This window comes from Neomonachus schauinslandi, chromosome 8 (genome assembly GCF_002201575.2).
Source record: "Neomonachus schauinslandi chromosome 8, ASM220157v2, whole genome shotgun sequence".
NCBI lineage: Eukaryota > Metazoa > Chordata > Mammalia > Carnivora > Phocidae > Neomonachus > Neomonachus schauinslandi.
The window spans coordinates 86,423,110-86,445,905 of record NC_058410.1 but is presented as its reverse complement, the minus strand read 5'-3'; the positions used below and the strand labels follow the sequence as shown (position 1 = coordinate 86,445,905).

The following is a 22,796-nucleotide window of genomic DNA, read 5'->3' as shown; positions in this document are numbered from 1 at the left end:
GAAGATGAAAAAAAAAAAAAAAAGAATTCAGGACCTCAACACTTAGAAGACAATGAGATAAGGAAGAGCCAGCAAAAGGACACTTGAGAATGAGCTACAGCAAACAGGAGGGGAGAGGAGAGGAAAAGCTAAGATCATTTGTTTTATTGGGGGAAATGATTAAATTTCAAAAGCTTCTGAGAGTCCAGCAAGCTAAGGACAGAAAGTTGACCTTGGAAATTGACCAGATGCAGCTCATCAGAGACCTTGACAAGAAGAATATTAATGGAGTTTTGAGGATAGAATACAAGTTAGGATGAGTTCTAAGTGGAAAATTAGGAAAAGGAAACCACATAGAAGAACTGAAGAGATTTTTTTTTTATCACCTACTGTGACAAAAAGGATGCTTTGTATCAAATTATTTGAGAAGTTGGGGATATATATGGACAGAGGGATTTAGATCTTCATAAAATATTTTAACACCACCCTGGCTTATTTTAAATTTATATGTAGCAGTTCTTCAGTTGTCAATCAGAAAAATTGTTATGTCTTGATCACTTTTTTTAAGATTTTATTTATTTATTTGATAGAGACAGCGAGAGAGGGAACACAAGCAGGGGGAGTGCTGAGGGAGAAGCAGGCTTCCCGCCGAGCAGGGAGCCCAATGCGGGGCTCGATCCCAGGACCCTGGGATCATGACCTGAGTTGAAGGCAGACGCTTAATGACTGAGCCACCCAGGCACCCCTTGATCACTTTTTTTAATAGATTCTCATTTTTTAAACACATAACCACTTTTTCTAACCACCTTTATACCTTTCAATAACTTCCCAGCAAACTCAGAGGGACATTTGAATAAACATGTAAGTCAGTCACAGTTTCCACAAACTTGAGTGCTTTGAAAGACTTTACAACATACGGCATGTATACCAAGGATAACAGAATTAAACACTCTGGTTCTTGCATTACACCACAATTTCCCAGTGCCAGATACTTCTTTAAGATAAACTAGGATTTTGCAATGGGGGACACATCATGGAGGTGGAGGTCAGCTACTATGTGTTACTGTATCATTGCTCATAAAGTATCCCATGTTCAAATGGTTTTTAAGTTACTGTAGTCAACACAAATTCTTTTACATTGCCATTAGATTTTCTCTCAAAAAAGTATCATGCTGATGCTTTTTTTTCTCTTTTAAAATAAAATTGACAAAAGTTAATCTGCTTGAACTTACTTTATGGCTAGAAAGCATCTGTGTCCCACTGCTGTCAGCCTTGGATTGACTGGGTCCTGCATTGTTATTCTTGCTGAGTTCCAGTAACAATCAATAAAATATCACAGGCATCTTGACTACAAAGTATTACGACTTTTACCCCTGAGCTAGTAGTGGGAGAGAGTGGATAAAACACAGGGTTTGGAGTCAGAAGACCTGAGTGTGAATCCCAGCTCATTTGCTTACTACCCAGGTTAAGCGAACAAGTCATTTTAACTACACTGGTCTGGAGTGTTCCTAATTCATAGAATGGATATAAAAAAATGATACTTTCCTGACCATCCCACAGGGCAGGTAGCATGTTCAAATGTGAAAGCACTTTATAAACTGAAAGGTTGGTACACTTGGTCAGTATTGTGGGGATATGAATTATAGAACACAAATTTTAACCTTTCATGGGCTCTGAAAATCTGCCACATTTTTCCCATTCTCTAATTTTTAAGTCTTCACTGCTTATCCCCACCACCATCATCTTTAAGCTCTTTAGATTGAAATCTGTGTGCTTCATTTGTTTACTTCTTCATCTGATCCTTCAAGGCTGCTAGTTATGCTATAACTTTGTTAGAATTTAACTTTCATAGAATTCAATAGAAGAGCGAGAAATCTATTTATAGGAGTATATCTGTTTTCTTTTTCATATTTTATATCAATATAGGTGCATAGGTGACATCAACCATCAGAAGCGAAATCTCTGGTGTTCTTCTAGGTCGCATCTTTTGTTCTTGTTACTAAAATATGGAGCCTTTAGTGATATGTGTCCGTCAGCATTTCCAGTTCTTAGGCTACACAGCTTTGCATTCAGAAACAGAGCAACGTATGGTTGTTACGACCTTTGGCAACAAAGAACCCCTCAATGCTTGCAGCAGAAGGGTCTCTTACTTGCTGGCTAGCTGAACATTTTTCATAAGATCTCACTATTTAATTTTCAAATTGAACACAAAGCTCATGATTAATGTTCTATAGTAACTTCTTAAAACTGTTCCCAGGCTTGCATTTTGCTGTATTAAGGAAAGAATTTTGCTTAACGTATACTTACAAAAATATCCTGCTGAAGTCACAGTGCCAAGAAGGCAAAGCATTCAAGAGGAGAATGGAAACACTGACGTTCAGTATGGCATATTGCAGCAAAGTGTGATGTGCCACATGGGAGCCTGATATTTATACATCGCAGTTAGATAACAATAGTGGCGGGAGATGGCAAAGGAGGCCTGGGTTAAATGCCTTCCTGCACACGTTTCTCCTTCCAGGATGTCACCAGGGCTAGGCTACGGTGATGCCAGCGACAAGGACCAAAATGACATCAACATGCTATTGCCATTTAATAAAGCAGTCTCCTTCTCAGTGTTCTCCTTGATCATACTTGAAGACTGGATTCTGTAATCCAGCTCCACCAAAATCAAATAATTTCAAAACTTTTAGACTTTTTTTTAACAAAATCTTTTAGTATATCCCCTTCTGTCTAGTGAAGCATGCTTTGGGGAGTTGGTTCATAGGGAGGCTCTGGTTCTACAGTGACGGTGTAACTCTAGCTGCAAAAACGTAGGCAGGTTTTTCAATAAACTACATTAGTGCCTGTATGTCTCTACTATTTAGCAGTTACAAGAATCAACTATCATGGGTAGGATTCCCTGATACGTTTTGAACTTAAGGTAGGTATTGGGATAGGTAATGGGATAGCAGAAGAGAAAGGAAACGTTTACATGATATTCAACTGCCTAAATATTACTTGTTTTTAATATTTATTTATTTATTTTTAAAGATTTATTTATTTATTTGAGAGAGCGAGAATGAGAGAGAGTACATGAGAGGGGGGAGGGTCAGAGGGAGAAGCAGGCTCCTCGCTGAGCAGGGAGCCCGATGTGGGACTCGATCCCGGGACTCCAGGATCATGACCTGAGCCGAAGGCAGTCGCTTAACCAACTGAGCCACCCAGGCGCCCTTTAATATTTATTTTTTGTTTCACCCCCACTTCCTCAAAAAAAATCCAAATTAAAAAAAAAAAAAAACCCTCATTGGAAACTCCTTTTGTTCTCTAAAAATTTGGAGGACCCTTTCTACATTTACCAGATATCTCCTTCTATATCAAATCCCTCTGAGCACATGCTAAGTGTACCTGTCCTACACTAATATTCATAGAGTCACATTAATTTCGTTTAATATTTCCTGATTTTATCAGGCTTATCACCTAATCATTTTACTAATACGTATTGATCTATAACTAGAATCAGGAGCTGTTTAACAGAGTTGGAGCCATAGAGGAACATTGAGATACTGACATCTACATTTATGTTTCTTGGGGGTGTGGACTATTTTTTTTTTTTTTTTTTTTTACTGAATTAGAATAGATACTTAAGTTTCTAAGAACTAGCAATTAGGACTTTCCTATCATGGAGAATTACTAAATACCAAAAAAAGTCTGTGGTTGAGACATACAGAACTTTAGGACTCAGACAGAAGGCCAGAGAGATTTTAGTAGAAATGAAGCCGGGAGATAGGCTGGTGGGAAGTCTTGAGATGACTAGATGATTTTTTCCTATGGCTTTTAATCCTTTGTGTCTCTAAAGTAAAAAAATATAGCTTTGCTATAATAGACCTAAAGTCTCCTTAAAGATTGAAATTTTTGTGTGAATTTATATTAAAAAATTCTTACTGAAAAATTAGTTAAGAGGTCAAGATGAGAAATACTCTATTTTTATATTCTTCTTCAAAGTAAGAATGAAATAATATGGATGAAAGAGTTTGAAATCATAAAAATTTCAACATATTCTGTGAAGAAAATACTTGTAATACAAAGATGCAGGACATTTTATTGAAAATAATAATTTTCATTTTATTTGAATGACTAAACATAACTTTATATTGGTTTTTCTTCTTTTAAAAAAAATCTAACAGAGAAGAAAATCACGATATTCAGACCTTGACTTTGAGGTAAGTTTCTCTGGATTTTTAAAATAATTTTAATTGCTTGAATTCAAGATTGACATATAATTACTTAACCATGTTACTCTGCAGTAGGTAGGAGTTCTACTTTTTAAAAATTAAATGAGAAGTCAAACATTTTTAATTAGAATCCATACTGTAAAACTACTTGTAGAAAAAAATTTTAACTTCTAATTGACTTAGATGTATGCTAAACTGAGATATTCCAAACAAGGAATCCATTTTATAAATACTAAGACAAATGGGCAATTTATGGTGAGGACTGAATTTGATCAGTTTGGTATGAGGTAAGAATGTCAGTCTCTTCGTTTCATATTTGTAACAATTATATTGGTTTTACTTCAGTAACTACCTGAAAACGGAGCCTCCGAGAATGCTTTGGCTGGTTATGTAGGCTTTCTCTGGAATTGCCTTGTGTACTGATTCCTATTATTAAGGTTCTCTGTGATACATTCCAGATTCTTTTTTCCAATAGCAAGTGTTGTTCAATGTGTTCCTGTGTTCAGTAAATGCCTTTTCACAGATATAAACAAGATGAAGATGTTCATTTTCCAATTTGCATTGAGTTTATATTGATGTTGTAATATCGATGCTAGAAATCACTGAAATCATACCATTTGAGCAGCTTATGCTAAGCACAAAATTAATGATGTTTGAGTGTCACATAAAAGGCACTTATGCATCTTGATAATTGGATATGATTCATAGCCTGCTGACATAATTGGATATAATACGTTATAAATTTCTCTAGCATATTTGTACTGTTTTGATGCTTACATAGAACTTGATAATCTTAGTTGATATTCCTAAAATTATGGAAACCTTTTAGAGTATGGAAACTTCTAAATCAGTCATTTTATGTAGATGAATGTTGTAGCTCAGCCATATACATCAGGTATCAAAAGTGAGACTTAACTGTTTCTATTTACTGCATTGGTAAACAAGCTCTGGTTTTACCCTAAAGAGAACTGGCCTTTTTTAGTAAAATTTCACACTACAAGAAACAAAGTAATAATAAAGAATCTGACCTCAATGATTATGTGGCAAAATTTCCTACTGATGCATCTCAGTTGTAGCAACTTGGCATGGGATAAAAACTTCATTCTATCCTAAGTTTTAGGGTACAAAGAAAAAACACTCAGCAATCTTCATTTTTTTACTTTTTACTGCCTTTTAAAGGACAGATTTTTTTTTTTCCATTCTTTAGGTCACCCAAAATAGAGGATCATTGTGTATATATTTTTTGTCCTGAAAGCAGTAAATTGTGTCAGTACAAAGGAAAGGAGGTGGGAATTAATCCATGAAGCATCAGTGACAAAATATAGTAAAAACCTAGATCTAAAATTAGGCCTCAATGCAACCAACCAAAGCTATGTAATCAGAAGCTCTGAAAAGAACTCTTACCATATTGGGTCAGTTGGAGCATTAGAAAAACTATTCCTTTTTCATATATTTTCTGTGGCAACTGGTAGCAGATTCCTTAAGCAGATGCTTTTTTCCTGCTGCTTAGTATCCCAACATCCAACCATGGTATTATCAAAACATTTACTGGTAATGGGAGACGTTGCAACACAACCTTGGGTAGTTAGCTCTTTAATTACAATGGTTACCGCATGATTGCTAGAAGCGTAAAATTGGGAGCCGGGGGGACACTTTGAGATACTACATTTTCTTTACAAACTTTTTAGTACCACTCCCCTTAGTCTGTGTGCAACTGTAGGTATGTGGCAGAAACCTCATAGATGGTGTTCAGAAAAATTACTGCCAGCTTTAAATGCTGATAAATTTTAATACGATATATTTGTACTTTGTGGATGGTCCTTGATGAAGAGCCAGAGTTGCCTCCCTCCGCTTTAAATCAGGCTGGATAAATTTTGTTTATATCAAACTACTTGCTAGTCCCCGAATTCCCACACCATAAGCTTTAACACACTGTGGCCAATGTAGGCATTTTGCCACTGACAAGCAAATTTGTCTCCTGGGCTCCTGAAGATATCTATCTTCCCTTTAGGCCATATACACTCCCCAAAGTCTGTACACAATAACAATATTCTCTCAACTCGTACATCCATAAAACATTGGCCAGTAAATGTTATACCTGGGGAGAAGTCCTTTCATGTTGCCGATCTCCAAGAAAATACTGCGTTTTTAGGAATAAATAGAGCAAAGTGTTGACTAGTCAAAATGATGTAACATCAATTCTTTCAGGGAAGTATACAGAAAATACTATAGTGATATCCCTATATTCTGTGACCAAACTCCTTACTGGATTTGCATTCTCAGCTCCAAGCAGAGATCTAGTATATGGTATCAACCTCAAAAATTGAACAAATTAAAAAAACAAAGGTTATCAAGCAGCAAATGAGTTTATTTGGGAATTGCAATTCAGGACATGCAAGCCTGGAAAGGAAAATAGGAAGCTTGAAAGCATTGCCGATCAAGAGTCAGGTTTTCTATATTTAGTGATTTTTGTCCCTTGGTGCCAGGAGGGACCCTTCCTGGTTGTCATGTCCCACTGTGGAAGGAAAGAGCATGATTAATGGAAACCATTTAAGGCCACATTTGAGTAACAAGGGATAGAAAGGAGAACTCTCAGGCATTTCCCACTTAAAGACTATATCTTATCAAGGCTGTAAGTATTAGAGATCATTTTGAAATGTTGAGCCAGCATCACCCTATTGGATAGATTATTTCTGCAAAGGTTTAACAGGCAACAGGCACAACATTTTTAAATGATTATAACAATACACAAAGAGAAGCAGAATAATAAATCTAGTTTGTGAGGGCACCTGGGTGGCTCAGTTGGTTAAACGTCCCACTCTTGATTTTGGCTTGGCTCAGGTCATGATCTCAGGATCCTGAGATTGAGCCCCACATAAGGCTCTATGCTCAGTGTGGAGTCTGCTTGTCCCTCTCCATCCTCACGCTTGTATTCTCTCTCTCTCTCTCTCTCAAATAAATCTAGTTTGTATAAGGTCCTACATGAGAAGCCCAGACCTGAAAGTAACCAGCTAAATAGATCAGATGTCAGGAATCAGGTTTTCTCTTAGCCCCCCCCCAAAAAAAGTTCTAAATTCCAGAGTTTATCCCCCTAGCAACAGCCTAGGAGATACAGGTGATGGCTTTATTTTTTCCAGGCCAATGTCAAGGTAAAAGAAAGAAGGGGAAAAAGACAGACTTTTATGTTTAAAGTATGAAGTCTTGATGTGGTCTCTTGAGTGGAAGCAGTCTGCCTTGATGTCTGCTACTTCTCTTCCATTTGATTGAAAATCTCCAGGGTTTGTACAAGACCAGATGTCAGGTGCAGCCATCTTTAGCTGTGGGATGTACGTCCAAGATTCAAACCCCTGAAGTCGGGCTGTCATTTGGGTAATGAGGAGGACCTGGTATATATAGTTCCTTTCAAGGAGGTTCAAGGGCTGTCTTTGTTCCAAATCAGAAGCATGGGAAAAAATTGGAAACATTAGTTTGGAGAGTGGTAGGCAGATATTTGAGAAAACCAGAAGAATTCAGGATCTAGTACAGTTTAATAACAGGATTAGAATCTAATATAGACAAATGTGCAAACATAATTTTTCTCTCTATACTTCCCCTGATATTTACTAAAGATAATCACAGTAACACTAATTTGTATGCATTAAACTTGGCCTATTTACACAAGTTTAGCAATAACAGTGATTGACCATATAAGCTCTTTTTAAGACTGCTTTGCTAGAACCTTGTAAGCAAGGTGCCAAGTCGATTTTTTTGAGGAGCTTTATTGGCTCCATAAAGTAGCCTTAGTTCCTTAAAAACTGCCCTGTCAAATCTGAGTTTATGGACATCTCTCTCAAAATAATCCAGAGCCTTGGCAAAGTAGCCAATATTTCCAATTGTTATTACAAGGAGAACAGATTCCCATTGTATTTATGTAAATAACTATATTGCCATGTGAAAAAGTACTCAAGAGTTTCAAAATTCTGGAGGGATCAGGTAGGGAGAAAAAGTAAATATTTCATCTTTGTTTACAAAGTTATATTTTACCAAATTGCTGTATTTCATAGATAGTTTTAAAGAAAAGAGTAAAAGGGCTCCTTTTAATGTAGCAAGCAAAACATTAAAGGACCAGTGGTGTTTGAAAACTAGAAGTCATAAAAATGATAATCGTCTTCCTCCATTCATTCAATACCATGTTATTCTTATTCCACTTGAATCTAGTTTTTACATTAGTTCTGGAAATTTTTACCCAGTTCAATTTATGATCTCAAAGTTACCAGAAACCTGTACTTTTTCTGAGCTCTTCCCGTGAATCTCTTTGAAGACAAATCACTTCTGTAGGTACACTTTTCTAAAAGCATCAGAGTAAAACTATAACTCCCTGTAAATGACAAAAGACCTAAAATGCCCATTATTAAAGATATGATGCAAGTTCATTATAATGGAGTTGACAAAAAAATTTGGTTTTCCATATATTTTAAGATAATAACTGGAATTATGGCCAATAACATTATACCAAGACATCAGATTTCCAGGAATTTCATATAATTCTTAAAATATTTATATTAACATTCACCTGCATAACATAACCTGAGATGGCTTATCATCACTTACTGGAAAATGCTTCTCATGGGGCGCCTGGGTGGCTCAGTTGGTTAAGCGACTGCCTTCGGCTCAGGTCATGATCCTGGAGTCCCGGGATCGAGTCCCGCATCGGGCTCCCTGCTCAGCGGGGGGTCTGCTTCTCCCTCTGACCCTCTTCCCTCTCGTGCTCTCTGTCTCTCATTCTCTCTCTCAAATAAATAAAAATCTTTAAAAAAAAAAAAAGCTTCTCATGTAATTTAACATATCAAGTAACCCTAAAGGGCTTAATCTCTCTCTTTTTGTAAGGAGAAAGAACAAATCTATTGAGATATTTGAGAGACTTCTTGGAAAACCCAAAGTTAGTTCAAGGTCAAAAAGACTATTTAGAATTGGATTTGGAGAAATTTATCAAAAATATCAAAAAGTTTTAAAACACTTGGTCAAATAGGATTGATGAAATAACAGTCATCCATTTAACTATGGTAAAAATGGAAGATGTTAAAAGGGAAATACAGAGAGTTCCAGTTAAAACTTACATAATCAAAGACCTGATAAAGACAGCAAATACAGAAAATTTTAACAAAACATAGAATCTTTTTTTTTAAGCCAGATTACTTTAAAAGATAAAGAACTTTTTACAATCTCTTATCAAAAGTCCAAGAAAAATTTGTCCTTTTAGCATGTAAAAGAAAAATTAAGGTTTAATTTTACATAAATATACTATTAATATTAAAGGTTATTTTTTAAACCCTTATAACAAATTTTATCTAGCTTGATTATACATAAAAATTTTTCCCAAGATTCCTTTTTCACAGACCTTCTACAGCTTTCTATGTCCATCTTAGTCTGTCCTTTCTGTTTCCCTCAACAGAAATGTATCTCCATACCTCATACTTTTTTTTTCTCATACCTTTTCTAACCAAAAAACATTCCCTATTTTCCTTGTATAGAGTTGTTTCCCTTATTATGTCTACTAGCTTTAATTACATATGTTAATTAGAATTGTTACCACTTAGAAACCTTAATTAGAATTCTTAACCCTTAGAAGTCTTAAGTTTTAGTGAAAACTAAGCAAGCAATTATGAACTATCTTTTAAATTAGCATTTTTTTTTTAGGCTGGCAATTCATGAATACATTTCGTAATTTCTAGTACAGTTTTTCAATGTGGTACAAAACATGTTCATTAATAGACCCAAATATCTTTTGTCTCTCTGTAAAAAGAAGCCAGAAATGGATAAACCTATGTTCAGTAATTAAGGTGTCCATTTTCTACCTTATTTAGAAATGATGTAGATATTCAATGAATATCCATCATTTATTTTAACTTAGCAAAACTTTAAGGTTACCAGAATGTATTAGGGAAACGAAAAAGTTTACCTAAAAACTTTTTATCTTACTTTCATTTATTTTAACTTACTTATTCGTAACAATTATGTTTAGATTACCCACCAAAACGTAATGAGACATTAGACAACTAGCCGTCAGCCTAAGCTATTTTCTTGCTCACAAATTTTGTAAAAGAAATAACATGAACTTACTGCACTTCAATAAACCTCACTAGAACAAAAGTTTTATGTTTAATGCTGAGAACTTTAAAGACACACATTTTAATTGAACCAACAACCTTAAACTAGCTTTTATATCAAGTATTTTCCCAAATCATGTGAACCTGAAAAATATTTGGGTTAGTGTATGTTATATTTCTGAGAACTTAATTTAAAAGTGCTTCATTTTCAAGCCAATTAAATAGGGCTTCTTTCATAAATTAACTTTGGCAATACCACCCAGAAGTAGAAAAATACCATATCTATAATGTTAGACAGTCGTAAACACACAGATGCAAAAAGAGACCCCAGAAGACACGTCACGGTTTTTGTTTTGTTTTTTTTTTAATTCACTAATCTCAGGAGGTAATCCATTTATAAAAACTTTTGAGGATCTTCTCTGGGTTTAATAAATTATTTAATTATGGTCCATAGTTTGCTAGATGAGGAAGTGGGGGTGGTGCAGAAGGGAAAGAGGAAGTTGGTACTGGAGACAAAAGGAGAGGGAAGGGAAAAAGTGGCCTCAGAACCCCTTTTGTCTACTGTGAGTTGTTTGTGTGTCATGGTTAATTTAGAAACCTTATTTTGCAAAGAGGTGATTTTAGAGTCTTGGATACCTTTGGAAGACTCCAGGTACCAACTAAAATAGGCATCCTATTTAGTCTGTTTAATTTTACAGCTGTGGTCTTCTAATTTGGTTCTGAGAAAAACAAGTTTGGGAGGTCAGAAGTTTTCCACAGTGGCATAGGAATTCTAAATTATATTTGGTTAAGTTGGTCCATTTGGCTAAGAACATGCACGAAGAAGGGCCATAGTTTTGGACACAAAAACTGGCCAGGGTCCCAGAAGGAGAACCCTCAGTAAAGAATTGAAAGGATAGTGAATCCCATACTTTAAAACCAGAGGTTCAGCAAACAAATGAGTAGTCACCAAAAGGCTGATGCCTTCAAGAATAAAGTCAGAGAGCTCAACCAAAATGAGGAAACTTGACTCTGACAAGGGGCTTACCATGCCAAAAGGAAAAAGACGACTCAGAGAGAGAGCAAGAGGCTGAAGTGGCTACCATACACAGTGGCCTGGAGTTGTTCGTTATCCGGGTTCATCGCCTTCAGGTCCCATTTCTGACACCATATAATGTCAACCTTAAAAATCAAACAGCAAATATTACTGAGCAGCAAATGAGTTTATTTGGGAATAGCAGAGGAATTGTAATTTGGCACATGTAAACTATGGCAAACAGGAAGCAAGTCCAGATAACAAAGTGGGATAGCATCCTTTTATAGAGGAAAGGAGGAAGTTACAAGGGGTTGTTTTGAACAAAAGTTCATTGGAGGCCAAAAGAGATTTTGAAGTGGCAGCAGTTTCTCATCGACTGCAGGTGGAGGCAGCTTGCTGTTGGGAGGCTGAGGGAGAATCTTTTTCCTGCTGGTTATGCAGACTGTGATGAGTGGAAGTGCATGAGAGCTCTCCCTTCATGGATTCTTCCATTTTGAATGAGGATTCCTTCATTCATTTTCACGATAGTAGGCATTCGATAAATTATTATGTAAAGAATAATTTAAAATTGAAATTAGTCCAGTTTGCTTTAAGAAAAACTTATCAAACAGTATATCTAAGTTGGGGAAAAGACCAATATAGAAAATGGACTAGGGAGGTAACACCTCAAAGAGAGCCACACTGGACTTCAAAGATATTTACATGCTATGGACTCAAGGAGATGAATGGCAGGTAGAAATTCCAGGAAGAGGAAAAGGTATGGAGGTTGGCTGAGGTGTGGCATGCTCAAGAAACCAGAAGCAAATTAAAATTCACTGGAACGTGATATCTGTAGATAAAAAGAGGAAGTAATTTAGAAACCATATAGTAAAGAGTTCATACCCCAAGGGAGGAATTTTTACCTAATTTGTTACTAAAAGCTGCCAAAACGTTCTATTGTGTTCTGTTTTTTAGTGAGGAATAATTTGCTCTTATCTGGAATTTAGAAAGATGACTGGAGCAGTAATAGGAAGGAAAGATTGGAGTAGGGTGAATGAGGAAGTTGAAATACAAATTTGGAAGTGACTAGTCCAGGAAAGAAAAATGAAGTGGTCATAAAGGAAAGGAATGAAGGGACATGGCACAGTCAAGATCTATGGAGTATGGTCCTTAACTGAACATAGGGGAGCAGAAGAAAGGGGATCATACAGGTCTGAGCTGGATTTCTAGTAGTATCTTTGACAGATCTAGGAAAATCAAGCAGACATCTAGTTAGGCCAAGTTGCATTTTAATACTTTGGGGACTAAGGTGCCTAATAGGATGTTAAATCAGAAATATCAGGCAGGTAGTTTAAACTATCTGTCTTGGAATCTCAAGGAATTCTTAGGAGTGCAGTTACAAACATCTCAAACTGCAATAGACAGTATTATCCATTCCATGTTAAAAATATACGGGCAGAGAGGTATTTATTTTTATCTTCTCTTCAAAAAACATAGAAATAAACCTTGTCACATTCTTCCATGGAATGATGTAACCTCTTAAAAACACCTTAGAATGTTCTTTTGAAGTTCCTAATGAACCCCACACATCCAGTAAACCCATGCTTTTCAAACTGAGGAGAGGTGATGGTGAGCAGAGAGCACAAGAAGGCATAAATCCAGGATAATCCTGCCCATTTTTTTTTTTTTAAAGATTTTGTTTATTTATTCATGAGAGACAGAGAGAGAGGCAGAGGGAGAAGCAGGCTCCCAAGGAGCAGGGAGCCCGATGCGGGACTCGATCCCAGGACGCTGGGATCATGACCTGAGCCGAAGGCAGACGCTTAACCATCTGAGCCACCCAGGCGCCCAATCCTGCCCATTTTTGTGGGGACTTGAATTTTCAGTAGATTTGGGGGAATATAAGTAAGATAAAATATTTTATATTAATTTTATATTGTTATGAACACAGCTAAGCTATGGCATAGAAGATAAAATTTGTATTACTTTCTAAATATAAAGCATACAATTTCAAAGAAATGTCTTACTCATAATAGGCCCCTCTCTGCTTTGTCCCCCATCCCCTGCAGTTAAGTGCACTCTATTAGGCAATCAGCACACTTTGAGAGGAAACATTTGAGCAATCCAGTCCTATGCTACATCCATCTTTTCTATATAATGCTAAGTTAAACTATTGCAGATATTTGCAGCCCAAGTATATCCTTGGGTGACAGTGACAAAATAAAAAATAATACATACCTTATTCAGGTTTTTTTAGATCCTTTAAGTCCTGTGTATATATATTTATTCAAATAGAAACATGCTTGAAACATAACTAGACACTAGTAATATCAGGCAGTCCATGGGGCTCCAGGTTCTGTCTTAGGGATACTCTGGGACTCTGGCCAAGGAAAGGTACATAAATCATTCCCTTTTTACAGTACAGCTTCAGGAGTCAAGATTAATTCCTGCACTGTGTGTTGCTTCCTTAACATTAGTTTTCATTCACTTCAAACTAGTATTCAACAGCCCACTCTGGATTGAGGACTCCTATGCAATGCAAAAAAGAAAAATAACCGTAAGTTTATACTAGTAAATATGAACAATGAGAGCATAGGTGTCTATATTCCTAAGGCTAGAAAAGGTAATTTAGGCAAAGTGGTTTCTAAATTCTATCAACATGATTTCCAGGCCCCATAATCTAAAATTTATAGTTGGGATATTTTCCAACTTTTTCTAACAATTTCTGTTTCTAAAAGTCTACATATAGTAATGTCTACTTTATCTGTACTTAAGACTTAAATCCCAACTCTGTGATTCATACTTCTGAATTTAGAAAAGAAAACTTCCAAGCAGTTTGTTTCAAACCCACCTGCAGGCCCTTTATAGGCAACTTATATGGAAAATAAGAGAGCACAATAGGATCAGAAATAGGAGGCAGGGATCCTGTCTGGGGCCAATAAAAGAAGTCTCCTCATCAGGTGGGAGACCCCTTAAATAGAAGGAGAGAAGACAAGATTTTTGATAGCCTTCCATGTTGTAGGCACCTTCCCTGGCCTATATACATATGCCATCTCATTGATTTCATTTATCCCATGCACATTTATTGAGCACCTGCTAAATATCAAACACTGTGTTAGGTGTCAGGGATACAAAGTCACCGTCCACAAGGTGTTCAGAGACAAGATATGGAGACCAGCCCTTCAAAAGATAATTGCAGTACTATGAGATAGTTGCAGGGTGATCGATATCCAGTTTATGTGCTTGCGACAGAAGGCATTTAATCCACCCGTTTCTTTCACCCGCTTTTCCATCTGAATAGGGCATAATCACAAGCTTGAGTAATCTAAAGGAGGGTGCTCCCTGAATATGGGATGTATCTAAGATAGCAGCATGCAAAGAGAATTGACTTTGGATTCAGAGTGCGTTCCAACTGTCTCACCACTGATGGGAGCTTGGGAGCTCTACTTTAGCCTCCTGAGCTTCAGTCTTCTAATCAGCAAAGTGAGATAATGACTCCTACCTCCCTGGGTTATTGTGAGGATTGAGAAAGATAATAATGCCTACCATTTCTTAAGTGGCTCTTAACTGTGTCCTCCAGTGATAAGTGATGTGTATCCCTTTTTAAATCTTCAGAACAACCCTGTAAGATTACTCTGACAGCTAAAACTGGAACTACAGGGAGATTACATTTTGTGCCTCTGACCACACAATTTGAAAGTGGTGGAATCGAGATCTAAATCCAAGTTTGTCCAGACCCAGAGCTGTTAGATTTGACATGTCCCAAGTATTTAATCTAGAAGAGTGCCTGGGAGAGAGTAGGTGCTCAAAACATACAGGTGGTTCACATCCTGATGTTTTCTCAAATATCTGAAATTTCATGAAAGTACTATACAACCTATCACTTTTTCTCTCGTATCAACAATTAAAAGAATGCAAAGACAGCCTCCCTGGAGTTATAGAGAAAATGACAGATAAGAGTATGAAATAAGCTATTTTGGGAGATATTTCTGTGCAGTTAAGTTGCTGGTCCTCTCAGGCTGGGGGTTCATACGCAGCTTCAAACAATGATGTCATAATAACCTGAGTGGAAGGGAACATTACCAAGCATTTCTCTTTATTGCAAAAGATGCCTTTGTTATTTGACAGGAGTTAAAACTCAAGCAACCTGAATTTTATATATAGTGTCAATTAGAATATCTTTGTTTATGTAAAAAGAAAATCTACATGAGTTACAGTTTTATCATCTTCAAAGGTTTTAGAAAATTGAGTTTTTCACAGAAGTCGATTTCTTTGGGACACAGGATGTTTCAGTCACAAAAGAAAGAAAAAGGTAAACAGATAAAACCCTAAGGTGAGTAAAATCCAAAAAGAGCCATTAAAATGGGTAAGATTTTTAAGCACAAAAACTTCTAATTAGGTGGTTAAGACCATCAAAGGCATGAGTGCTGCAAATAAATAATTATTCAGACAAGTAAATAGATAAAGGGAAATCCTTATTATTTGTGAAAACTAAAACCACAGCTACGTTTTTATCCCAAAACATTGCCAGATTGGAAACTCTCCAAAATTTACTGTGACGCTGGCTTCCAGGTCAATGGAAGCTTCCCCAACTGAAAAAGCTGAAAGGTATACTTAAGTCTGTGAACAAGAAGGTATCATGCATAGAAAATCAAACTGAGCCCTGACAGATAGGTGAGCTCTTGATTGGCAGCTCTAAAGTGGTACTTCTCTTGGAACCACCAGACCATCATTGCTGTGGTGATTTTTGGCTGTGCTAGGTGACAGTTTCAAATTAGAATGACTATCTGGATGCAGATGGATTTGCAAGTAATGTTTCTAGATAGGAAGAGCCCCAGATTTCAGCATCAAATTTTTAATTTCTTTCCATCTTCTTTGTGGCATCCGTGAGTTTTAGTACTCAGAGTAGCTTTCATGAACCTATGTAAAACATTGCAAGATGTTTTTTTGGTTATATAACATTTGCATTCATCATATGTATTTCTGAGTATGTTCTAACAATGTAGCTCCTCAAAATAAAATCCACTCAGTTCAGAATCAGCTGCTACCTAGTCAGTCAGAATATGATTATAAAAACTCCAATCAGTTAACATACCCTCATTGCCATGGGATACATTTAATACTTTGCTTCATTAAACATGATCCAATAGAAATATTTGGTTGCACAAGACAGAGAGTGACTTTGACTACCAACAAAAGAGAACTTTGTTGGAAGGATATGGAAAAACTGACCTTTTGGCCAGTAGACAATAACGACCTCCATTGACATTTCCACCGCCATTGGCAGGCATAACTCCCCAAGGCAAAGTCAGGACCCTGTCATAAGATGAAAGATAAATGGAGACTGCACAGACAAAATCATCATATGCCCACCTTAAAATGAGGAAGCTATGCCAATAACATCAACTATCTTATAAGAGAATGTGCTCCTTGTCTTTGGAAAGGAATGATCTCACTGAGGAAAGGGCACAAGATTAAAAATTATACCAGAAATTCTCTGAATTTTAGAAAATGGAAGAGAAAGAACAAATGAGGAATAACTGATTTGAGAATTTTCAACTTCAAAATAAGTATATGAAAATTTGGAAATCTGCCTCACTTGCATTTATCTTAGTGAATTCCCCTATCACTCACGTAGACACACTATTTGTTTTACTTATCTCAGTTCTAAAATAATGTGTATTTGAGTTCTTATGTGATTAATGCCTATGTCCTCCATTCTACCTTGAGCTATAAGAGGGGAGAAGCTCTACGTGATTTTGCACACCACTGTTACTTCAGCATCTAGCACAATATGTGGTGCTCATGAATATGTATTAGCTGACAGAATGAAGTATCTTTAGAGAAATGTCAGTAGCATGACTTTAGTCCTGCACCCTAGCAAAAAATAACTACATGGTAAGATTCATTATCATGAAAAACACTATTTGAAAGTTAGAGCCAGAGTTCATATCTGATGACTATAGTTTTTGGTTTTTTTTTTAAGGTTTTTCTTATAACACAAATCAGTATTTTAATCAGTGTTTTAGACCCTGGTACTGCATGGGAATATTTGAGTTCCCAGAGAGAGAATGCATTTCGTTATGTTTGCCAGCTATGTGGTCCTCAAAATCCCTCCCTGAGTTGCTTATGCAAATCCTCCCTCTCATAAATCTCCATCAGCTATTGCTAGTCAAATTATGTTTGCCTGGTGTTTCTCTGTAAATCCTGCAAATCTGTTTCCTGTACTCTCCCCAAAACTGATGGGAAGTTAATCGCTCTGTAATTGCTTGCTATGTTTCATGTCCTCATCATGAGTAATGTTGCCATGTTCTCATCCTCAACCACCTGATTCTTTAACAGCCAACTCCTAGAACTAAGAGGAGCAAAGATGAAAATAATTTGGTTAGAGCAAGACTTAAAATGTCAGAATTCTCTCATAAAAGTAGGCTAATGAAAATAGAAGAAACTAGCTAAACAAAGTATTGCCTAAACACAGATTCATTAAATATAGGAAATTAAATTTGGCATAACAGAGAATAAGGCTTTTTAAAATATGTTAAAGATTTAATTTGCATTTCTCTTCCTTTTTTTTCCTCAAGGAGATCGTGTTCTCTTCAAGTGTCTTTTTAGAAGAAAATTAGGCATTATAGATCTTTCCCCAAAGATGTATTTCTTTTCCAAAACAAATCCTTACTTTTGAAAATATTTGATAATTAAAACAATAGGCCAAATGTTCAAATCATAGCTTAGGCATGAATATAATACACCTATGAAGCCCACATGAGCAAATAGTGAGTTATGAAGCACATGCTTTAAAATACTATAAAATCTTGCACAAACATGGAGGCACAATCTTGGAAAATCACTGAAATATTGATTTTTGACAATGCTGAGGAAGGTGTTTTCTCCTTTAAAATAACACTTGTAGATACAGGGGATTTATTATCTTCTCTGTTACACGTTCTGTAATAGAAAAAGATTCAGCCCATGATACCTACCCTGAGGCCATTTTTATTTAGAACTCTATTTGTTGAGTTATGATGAAGTTGGGAGGAAAGGATGTAACCAAGGATGAAGAGTGTTAATATATTTGAAAAAAAAAAAGATTAATATATTTGTATCAGTGATTTGAGAAGCTCATCAACCACACACATTTATGCTCTGAGCCCTAATTGTTAAGATTCTGTACCATCTCGTAAATAAATATATGAAACCTATGGGTCAGATTTTCCTTCTGCAAAGCTCAATCATTATTCATGGAAAGGGTAAGATTCTAGATCTCACATATATTTCAGACACTTTAGTGCTTTGAGTCAGCCTTAAATGGTAGTGCCTGAGCGTTTGCTCCCCCTTTAGTACAGCCGGATAGGATTTTAGTGTTATGGAAATAAAACATAAAAAAAGTAGTATTTCCCATGACAAACACTGAGAGACTTGGGTGCTTTACAAGTCCAAGTTTTTAAACATTTTTTTATATTATAACAATTTTTGTAAAACAACTTTAACTTTGAATGATGAAAATCTTACACAGGAATGACTGCTACATTTTTAATGCACCCACAAGAGAAAACTATTTTTTTGGTAATCTCATAAGTGGAAATAAAGCCAATGCTTCATGTTCAAGAAGTGCTGACTATGAAACAAGGATTAGATGCAGCTTATTTGCATTTTGGGTGTCTTTTGGGACTTCCTGGTTCCTGCCAAACTTGATTTTCCTTATTAAAGTGAAAAATTAAACCTTTTTGTAAAATGTATAAATCAAATTAGAAATGAGAGCCGTTCTATTCTCTTCTGCAGAAGGTCATGCATACAAGGAAGAGGCATATGGAACTGTTTCAGGAGCTGAATCAGAAATTTCAAACTTTGGACAGATTTCGGGATATACCAAATACAAGCAGTATGGTAAGTCTGCGTTGCTTCGTCAGTGCCTGGCACCGCACTAATGATGTGTGCCGTCACTCATTATCCTTACCCTCCAGGAGCTTTTCATTGTCTTGTGAACACAGAAGTGGCATACAGAGAAAAAAACAAATGATGGTCCGCAGTGTATTTGGAATATACCAAGAAACAAATTAGGAATGATAGACTCTTTAAGCATTTTTATTCATGTTTTAAATGTTCTCAGTTATAAGCTTTAATTGGAATTAGTTATATATCAAAAATGTATTAGGTTCACCTGGCCCCTTCATCATCATTAAAAGTCAATTAATTCAAATACCTAAATAGATGACTAAATTTTTCCATTCTCATTTGAATGTCTGACATTTTAAGGTCATAAAATATAATTATATATTTCTTTATAGTATGCATATTTATAAACATATATATACATACATATATACATTTGAACGTATGCTCTATTACCTGAAACTGAAGTGTTAGGTTTTTGTCTCCAGGAGACTCATTTATTTTATGAGAAGAGTTTTAGGAAACACTCTTTTCCCAAGAGTTTGGGAAACCTCAACATTGGAGGCTTTGATTATTCACTGGACCATTTGCTTCTCATTCATTCACACTACTACAGTCCTAGCATAGGAATTCATCAAATGATAGTATGCAGTTACCATGTACATGACGCAGGCGTGGCTCCAGAGAAGGCTACATAATTATTTGTGAGGGCCCTGGATCAGGAATACAAAACTCAACCAAGACCTATCTGATCTTGAGCAAGTTACCCAGCTCGGGTTTCTAAACCTCAATTTTTCCTAATTTGAACAAAGAAAACAGTAATTAATAAATGCTTCCTTTGATTCTCATAACACTTTCCAAAGCAGGTAGGGCACATGACAGGTTAAGAAGCTGAGACTCAGCTATGAGAGATAGAGCTGGGACTGCCATCTGACTCAACTGTTCCTCACTCCAAATACGGTCCCCTTGTTTTGCCTTAAACCCTTGCAGCCCTCCCCCTCCTCCCAACGTCTGGGGTTCTGATCACCTTCTAACTCTCATGAGCCTTGGATATGTGTGTTGTGACTCTAAGTCCCAGCTTCCTGATTAGTAACATCAGTTTATCAAGACCAAGATTTTATGTACCTTTGTTTTTCCCTGTCCTCCTCTCAGTACTAGTACAGTGCTGGTCATGGTACTTTATCAGTATGTAGCTGCTCTTGATTTATAGAATGTTTCTGGTAGTTCAGTCTGTGTTTGTTAAAGGAAGATTATAAGAAACACAATAGACCTTAACTCTTAATTGGTCTGTAAATAATTCACGTGTATATCAACCTATTTTCCTCCTTACAGCGAGAATCATGCATTATTTGTTATCATCAATACAATGGTGGGCAAATAGAAGACACTTATATGTAGTGAGTGGTTCTTTCTTATCTACTCCTCCTAATACTGGCCCGTCAATTTTTAGGTCACCAGGCAAATGAGAATTGCACCATTGAGGTTAGACCTAAACACATTAGCTACTCATTTTGGAATACTGAAAGCTAACATTGAAAACATTGAAGAAACTTCATTTGTTTAAAAAAAAAAAAGGATAGAGTTATGTTTACAAATCTGAAAGTCTTATGCAACAGATACAGCTGGCTGACTGCTATAATATGATTGTAATTTCCCCTTGTATGGTCTGGGTATTAAATCATTAATGGCACAAATATCTGTATCTCCATTTCCTGACAACCAAAATAGCCTCCTAATTACACCACATCTCTGCAGCAGCACGCCTTTTCTAGAAAAGATTTATAAATATTTATCATTTGGGAGGTTAGGAGTGGGAAGGATAGAGTTGTCATTGCTGCTTGACTATTGTCCTAAATATCTGAGAACAGAAAAGAGTTCCTTATTCAGTTTTGATTAATAATGAACATGTGAGTGAGTTCATTCCTTAATTCAGTCATAATTCGTGTGCCACATTGCTAATGAAAAATCGCATGATTGGATAGAGAAAGACATTTTCAAAACAAAAATCTCAAAGTCTTTTCCTTTTTTTTCTGGCTACTAACTCAAAACACCTGCCTAGCACTGCAAATGATGGTAATTATGTAGAATTTTGGGAATCAAAGGGAACCCAAAAGACCATTTAGTCCATTTTCCCTGCTTCCAGGCAGGACAACATCTAAATCACACTACAAAGAAAAGGCAGTTTTGAAAGAATTCTCTTATTCCGACTGTGTTTCACAAACTCTTCTCCATCAAGATCCCTTTCCCCCAAGGAGCTTCTACAAATTCTTGCTCTTTTAGAATATAGAATAAACAAATTCTCATTCCCTTGTCCCCAGTATTGCTAGGTTGGAGGAAGGAAGGAAAGACAGAATAGAGGGAAGGAGGAAAAGAGAAAAGGATGGACGGAGGGAGAGAGAGACCTGCCCAGAATTAACAGCTAGCCTACTCCTAGACCCATGAACTATGGGAAATGCTCAGGTGGCCTTGCAGTGGTCCAGGTGGCCCTGAATTCTAATATTCAGCTAATATTCCATTTCTATATATACAGCCTAAGACCAAATTAGCATCTTTGGAAGTTTCATGCATATGGGCTTATATTGAGTTTATTTATAATTTTTTATTGTGGTACAATTAACTAACAGTATTAATTATGGTTTGATATTTGTATATGCTGCAAAATGATCACCCAATTAATCTAGTTTCCTCCTGTCAGTATCTAAAGTTATGTAATATACAATATTGTTGACTATAGTCCCCATTCTGTATATTACATCCCCATGACTTGTCTTAGAAGTGTATATCTTTCAACCTCCTTCTCCCATTTCACCATCCCCCCCTACAAAACCCCCTCCCTGCTGGCAACCACTAATCTATTCTTTTCACTTCTGAGTTTTGTTTTGTTTCATTTGTTTTGTTTTTTAGAGTCTACATATAAGTGAAATCACATGTGTTTGTCTGACTTATTTCATAATAAGCTAATAACCTCTAGTCTCTCTACATGTTGTCACAAGAAAGGCAAAATTTCATTCTTTTTTATGACTGAGTAGTATTCCATTGTATATCTATATACCACATCTTCTTTATCTATTTGTCCATCAATCATACACTTTGGTTGTTTCCATATCTTGGCCATGTAAATAATGCTGCTGTGAACATAGGGGTGCATATGTCTTTTCAAATCAGTATTTTAATTTTCTACAGATAAATACCCAGAAGTGGAATTGCTGGATCATATGATAGTTCTATTTTTAGTTTAGAAACCTCCATACTGTTTTCCACAGTGGCTGCACCAGTTTACATTGCCACCAACAGTGCACAAGGGTTCCTCTTCCTCCACATCCTTGCCAACACTTTTTATTTCTTGTCTGTTTGATAATAGCCATTTTCACAGGTGTGAGATATGTCATTGTGGTTTTGATTTGCCTCCTTTGTTTTAAATTTATATACCATATATGCACGGGTTTATTTCTGGGCCTTTTTTTTTTTTTTAATTCAATTAGCTTAGGTATAGTACATCATTGGTTTATTTTTGTTTTTTGTTTTTTAAAGATTTTATTTATTTATTTGAGAGAGAGAATGAGATAGAGCGAGCATGAGAGGGGGGAGGGTCAGAGGGAGAAGCAGGCTCCCTGCTGAGCAGGGAGCCCGATGCGG

General features: G+C 36.3%; 1 protein-coding gene across 1 annotated transcript in view; it reads left to right on the top strand.

Annotated features, from left to right (window-relative positions):
• ADGRB3 (adhesion G protein-coupled receptor B3) overlaps nt 1–22,796 on the top strand; it is a 709,573-nt gene that overhangs the window by 681,276 nt on the left and 5,501 nt on the right. The window contains exons 30-31 of the mRNA XM_021691966.2: nt 4,143–4,178; nt 19,050–19,154. Coding sequence (XP_021547641.1) covers nt 4,143–4,178; nt 19,050–19,154 — 141 coding nt within the window. The remainder of the gene's footprint in view (nt 1–4,142; nt 4,179–19,049; nt 19,155–22,796) is intronic.